Source organism: Bombus bifarius, unplaced genomic scaffold, assembly GCF_011952205.1.
Source record: "Bombus bifarius isolate JDL3187 unplaced genomic scaffold, Bbif_JDL3187 scf7180000008359, whole genome shotgun sequence".
Taxonomy (NCBI): domain Eukaryota; kingdom Metazoa; phylum Arthropoda; class Insecta; order Hymenoptera; family Apidae; genus Bombus; species Bombus bifarius.
In genome coordinates, this window is record NW_022884612.1 from 31,420 (window position 1) to 37,588 (window position 6,169).

Here is a 6,169-nt window from a genome sequence, read left to right on the forward strand (position 1 = left end):
ACTAACACTAGATTTTTCCATTATTTGCTTCGTCGTTAACTGCGAGTTGGAAGCTACACGCAAAATTGCTCGCTTATCACGATCGGATAACGATGACGGCCGACCAATACGTTTCTTTTTGCCATAATCCTCAACATTTTTTAAGAAATTGTGTATTACTTTATGACTTCTTCTTATTACTATTGCTGTTTTAGTTCAAGAATTTGCTTTTTTTTCAGACTCGTTTAATTCTTTTCCGCGTCCTATACTTGGAAATTTATATAATATTGTACTGTAATCTTTACTCGTTGATAGATCGTAAACTACCGAGCAATTTCTAAACATGTTAACAGAGTGTGCTATCATTTCGTTCTTAGAATAAAACAATTTTTTTCGTTACACACTAAACCTCGTAATATCTTTAATTATTTTCAACGAACCGCATATTCTGAGCTCGTAATGTTTTGATATTATACGTTACAGATGAAAAACTCTACACGCGTCATTGAGAAATTAAAGATAGCACACATGGGCTATCTTCTTGGCGAGGAGTATATTTGCAATGGAAATGCGTAAATATGTGAAAAAAATTGGGAGAAAGTAGGAAGAACAAATAGAAAAATCATAGTTTCGTTGTGAAATTGAGGAAGGAAGAAAGAGGAAAAGTGTGGAAATATGAAAGGTAAATATGAAATTGAATAGAGCGAAGAAGTGTGAGAAAGGGGGTAATAAACCGCACAACTAGAAGGCAAGTACGTAGTTAATAGTCGCGTGGAGGTCGACGCATGCTCCGAAACGTTTCCCCGGGGTGATATTCAGTCAGGCAAACTGAGCCAGTAGCCGAGGCTGACACCGCTGGCAGACGTTCGATCGTTACGCGGCGAATCAGTGTTGGTCGGTGGTCGGGCGTACCGCGAAGCACAATTTGGACATGCGTATCGGTCGTTATCGTTCGTGCCCGCGTATGATCTCTTCTTTCCGAGATATATATATATCTTGTAACAGTAACGGTAACGGCAATTCTCACATTTAGTTTACACGGATATATTAATATTTTGCTTTTTCACGGGAAGGAAGAGTAAAAGAAGGAAGAAGTAAGAGGGTGAGAGGGTGGGAGGGAGGGAGGGAGGGAGGGAGGGAGGGAGGAAGGGGAAAGAGGGAGAGGGAGGGAGAGAGAGAGAGGCAGGGAGCTAGACGTGAACAAAAACAGGATGTCGAAACTGCAGTTGTACTAAAATCAAGTAAATCCTCACAGAAAACTCGGATTAATTGATTAAGACGGACTTGGACATTGGAAAGGTTGAAAGAAAATCGATTCGAGTAAGGTCGAAAGAATACATCATGACATTGAATAGTCGACACTCGGTCTCCCTTGTAGAACGAATGCGCACCACCTGTAGCTCGATATCCACATATGCCCAAAAGGTCAATCGCCTTTTCTTCGAGTTTCTTCGAGTCAAATGTAAGTAAAACGGGTATTATCTGTGCTTTTCCATTTTCTTGTCCGTTCTGATAACAATATACGATAAATGTACATATACAATTCCGTTGAACAACTGTTAGTATGGTGCTACCAACACCTCCTATGTACCCAGCCTGTATCATGCCAGTCATGAGCAGTTTTTTCATTTCGCAATAACATCTTTTAAGAAAAATTCAACTACGATTATTTGCGAAGGTGAAAAAATAACAGTCAAATTGGATATGATTTAAATTGTGCTCGTTTTATCGACGAGTCGTATTATTTTTGGTTATTCTGTATTATGTCAAATTAAATATTAAATATAACAGAATTGTGAGCTAGCAGCCGCAGTATTGGTAGCGTTGTAACCGTTGTATCGATAGGAAAGTCTGTATATGTAATTTCTGTTCCTAATGAAATTATTTGAGAAAGGAAAGAAGAAAAAGAAAGATATATACTCGTTCGCAGTTTCGACAGAATGAATATTTCACTGAAATATTCTAAGAATATCACTGGTCAAAATTAATCAGATTCGAGCCCATCAACGTAGAAATTATGACTGAAGAAATGAACAATACCGTTTCTTGTAAATGGACTATGGAGGAACGGGAAAAGATGCTAACTACTGGGACGCTGGAACAACAGAGAGAGGCTTTCAAAGATGACGAAGAGCTAATGAGAGAAACGAGCAAGTTTGTGAGTGAAGTTATACAAACGGCGATCACGGAAGCATCAAAAAGGAAGGTGTTGACGGAGGCGAGTGACACGCAAATCTTTTGTTCGTCGACTTTCAAAAAAACGCTGTCGAACGTAATTATTCATTGACAATTTCATGTTTCAGGAAGCTGTCAGTGAAGGTAAGCCTTATAGTATGATATAAAAAAAGAATTCTACGTACTTGGCATCATAATCGATAGAAAGGCATGACGAGAAAGCAAGATAAATATGTCTGCAAGCTTATTTTCATTCATCGCTTGTTCCCTAGTTTCAGTAAAAGAAACAGAATATTTGTTTGCGTAGGAAGTAGACTGAAGGGTATCGGTAGCGTCGCTGGTTGGAATCATCGTGCCCGTGGATTCTGCAGTCGAATACTGAACGCGCTCTGTCCATGCTTCACTAGCAACGGTAAATCGTAGGGCGTATCGAATCTAGCCAATGTTCAAACATCGTAGCTTTGCATCGCTCTTGTAGCGACTCATTTCGTTAATTTGTTCGTCAAGCTGATTGATCGCACGAAACTTTCGTATACACTACCGTCCATAAGTATCGGAACGCTTGCTTCTTTACGATAGAACGAGGATCTACATTATTCTTTACGATGATAACCTTGTTTTTTACGATCGTTAGAATTATATGTATATGGCGTTATGTCGTGGAATATCTCGACGCGGTGGAATTTATCGTTTAAAGATAATGTGCAATTTATCCTCCAATCTTCAAAAATGTAGTTTACAGACCTATTTGACTGTAATGCAATGTGCTATTGGTAAGTTATGTAAATTTGTAATCTGTTGATTCCGTAAGTACCTACAAACTACTATTTCTAGGCATTAATTTACTTCTATTCGTGAATTTGTACGATTCGGTTGAATTCATATGTACGTACTATATCGTTACTGCGAAAAATATATTACTATCGAAGCGTCGATCGGTCGAATATTTATGAGTGGTAGTGTATGTGTTATTTACGGTAGTAGATGATTTCATGTTCGAGGACGGAACGAAAACTTTTGATAATTATTTACACGTACTATCGCCTCACAGATTTCGATGATTTTCCAATATATCGTAGAAGAAATCAACATTTTCATCGATTTTCCCGATAAGTATTACCCGCGCTCGATCTTTCGAGTTTCCGAGACATCCATGAAAATATTTCTCTCACTTTTACTCTGGGAGTAAAGGGAGATGAGAAGGAAATGCAAGCTATTGGCTTAGCTATTCCAGCGAGATGAGAGACCTATTTAAAGTACCTAACTCAAATCTAACCAAATACAGATGATCAAGCTGTCATCGAGCAATTAATGAATTTTGATCTGATTTCGATTACTTTACGTCAAGTTTCGCTTTAATTTCAAAGTAACGTCAGAATAAAAATTTGAAAAATATTTCGATGGGTATCTCGGAAGTAAAGACCGAGCGGGGATTATATGTACAGGAAAAGTTGTTCAAAATATTGATTTCGATTTCTACAACATATTCGAAAATCATCGAAATCGGTGAGGTGGCAGTACTTGTAAATAATTTTTCTATCGCTAATTTAAACATTACTATTCCAAGTTGCGAATAAATTCAAGATTTAAAATTCAGATACGGTACCGACCGGATAGCCTTTTTTTCATTTATTTCTTTATCTCGCGTCCTTTGAATACCGTTGTACGATTCAACGAAAAAAGAAATGTTTTTCGGAGAATGATATGCTTTGAATCAAAGTAGAGTAAGAATAAGGTGAACTGTACGCTAAGATGATGGCGGTGGAGGCAAGAAAAGAAAAAAAAACGAAAGAAGAAATACACGTTTATTATAATTGAATCGATCAAGTTGATCGATATGCATTTCGAATTTGAACATTACTCGATATTAGGGAATATTACAAGTACAAGAAATTCTTACTAGGAATAATATGAATCGGGGAAATTTGTTTCCATGTAATATTTAATAAATCTCCGATTTTATAGAAAAATGTATGCGTTATATGTACTTACTTACTTACATACGTATTATCAAGTTCGACGAGAAACACGTAATTCAATTCGAGATGTCGAAAGATTTGACACGCAATACTCTAAGAAACGAGATCAAGACGTCCTCGTTCATTTTCATTACTAAGTAACTGATGCATGCCTAACGTTCAACATGCATCTTATCCTCGTATCCTGTAGTATCGCAGCTATTACAACAGCAGCCACCAAGATCACCTAGCATGCGTGACAATGTATAATAACGCGCATCATCATCTATCAGACGCGCTCATTAACTCAAACCTGTCCACCGATACATATATAGGTATATATATATATATATATATATATATATATATATATATATATATATATATAGTTGTAGTTATGATTACACACATATATATGTAAATACGATGTAATACATACACATCGTGTCGATGGCATCTCGATACTCGTTTCAACGAAAATTCTCTGTGTATCGTGCTTTTCTAGTCTTGTAATCGCAGATAAATTCACACAAGTATGTAAATATATGCATATTTTTCCAGATAATTTCCTGTAATTTGTGCATAAAGATTAATTATCAACAAATGTGAAAAGGTGTATCGGGACGCGATAACATTATGCACGTTGTAACCCTTTGGCATAACACATGCTTAACAGAATGTATACTATATATTATATTGTTGGTATACTATATTCGTATATCTATTCTTTCCATAGAATTATTCACCTGGACACCGTACCGATATCGCTTCACGAGACCGTAATCGTTCGCTGTCACCCGGAATTACCGTGCTTTGCCGAGCAACCATTAATCCAATTGATTAAATAATAAACAGCATGAATAACTGTCGTGAACGCCGTCAACTAATGTAATTTAGTGAAGTGCGAGCAACGACAGGTTTTCGATTTTTCGTACTACTGGCTTTGAACAGTTGCACATTGTAGACCTTTTGATTATATAGTATATCTATATTTTATTATATCTATATTATATTATTATATTATACATATGTATGTATGTATGTATGTATGTATGTATGTATGTATGTATGTATGTACACGCGCACACACACAATATGTAATTGAACATACATATGGGCACCAAAACCAGAGTGTGTTAAATTTCAAAAATGCTATTTTACACGTTATAGACATGTTTTCCGTATAAAATTTGTCATTCTTCTCGATAGTAAACATTTTTTCGTTCCATGTCGTTTAGTTTCCCGCTACTACGATTTGCTCTTTTCGAAAGTTTGGAAGGTATGAATTAAATACACTCTGGCACAGAAATCCAGATCTGTCCAAGTATTAAGTACGTGCGTACAGTTGTATCGAATTATTTTTTATACAACATGATTACACAGAAACATTTGTGTTCAAGGTATTTGGCTTTCTCTTACGATACAGTGTGTGTAATTGATTAACTACTCCCTTGCGTTTCATATATCTAAAAGGTAGTTCCATTGTACAGAATGCAAAGAAAAATATTATTAATGTGAGAAAATTTCGTTCGTTGTGCATTAGCTATGTATTTAGATCGACTGTAACCTTTTTATCTGATACTTTAACGCTATTTAAACACGGTTCAATCGATAGAAGGAAGAACGGGATAACGGAAAAACATGCACGTAAACGATGATGATGCGAGGGGAGAGAATAGGTAGACAGAGCGTCAACGATTGATATGTATGTAAAATGTAAATTCGTTGCACAATTATTTGATGTGGGATCAAAAGTAAAAAAAAGCCTATTGACTGACAATCAAAGATACACTTAATCTTTATAATGATACGTAGCTAAACTATCCAAAAATAATGAAATAACGTGCTAAATATGTGTATGTTGTGAATATGTATGCATATGTATGTATAAACAGGATATATGACTCTAACTTGTATGTATGTATAATAGATGCAATTACTGTTCTCGTGCATCTGTTAGTAAATATACAAATGTAAATAAAAGGACATTAATGAGCTAGCTGTTAAGCTTCTGTTTAAAATTTCTTTTAAACTCTTTACGCGTAATAATTTAAACT

The 6,169-nt window shown here is 35.8% G+C and overlaps 1 protein-coding gene across 1 annotated transcript; it reads left to right on the plus strand.

The window, feature by feature from the left end:
• The first annotated feature begins 1,808 nt into the window (after positions 1 to 1,808).
• Positions 1,809 to 6,022, plus strand: LOC117212741. The gene is made up of 4 exons (XM_033457770.1): positions 1,809 to 2,197; positions 2,283 to 2,298; positions 2,462 to 2,566; positions 4,849 to 6,022. Exons 1-4 carry the CDS (start codon positions 1,997 to 1,999, stop codon positions 4,893 to 4,895), a joined length of 369 nt encoding a protein of 122 aa, XP_033313661.1. The 5' UTR covers positions 1,809 to 1,996; the 3' UTR covers positions 4,896 to 6,022.
• Positions 6,023 to 6,169: the final 147 nt, after the last annotated feature.

Excerpts from the sequence above, each read along its gene's own strand:
- LOC117212741 (XM_033457770.1), top strand. The coding sequence starts at position 1,997 with ATGACTGAAGAAATGAACAATACCGTTTCTTGTAAATGGACTATGGAG. Across the intron at positions 2,567-4,848 it reads TCCATGCTTCACTAGCAACG|AATTATTCACCTGGACACCG; the intron begins GTAAATCGTAGG and ends TTCTTTCCATAG.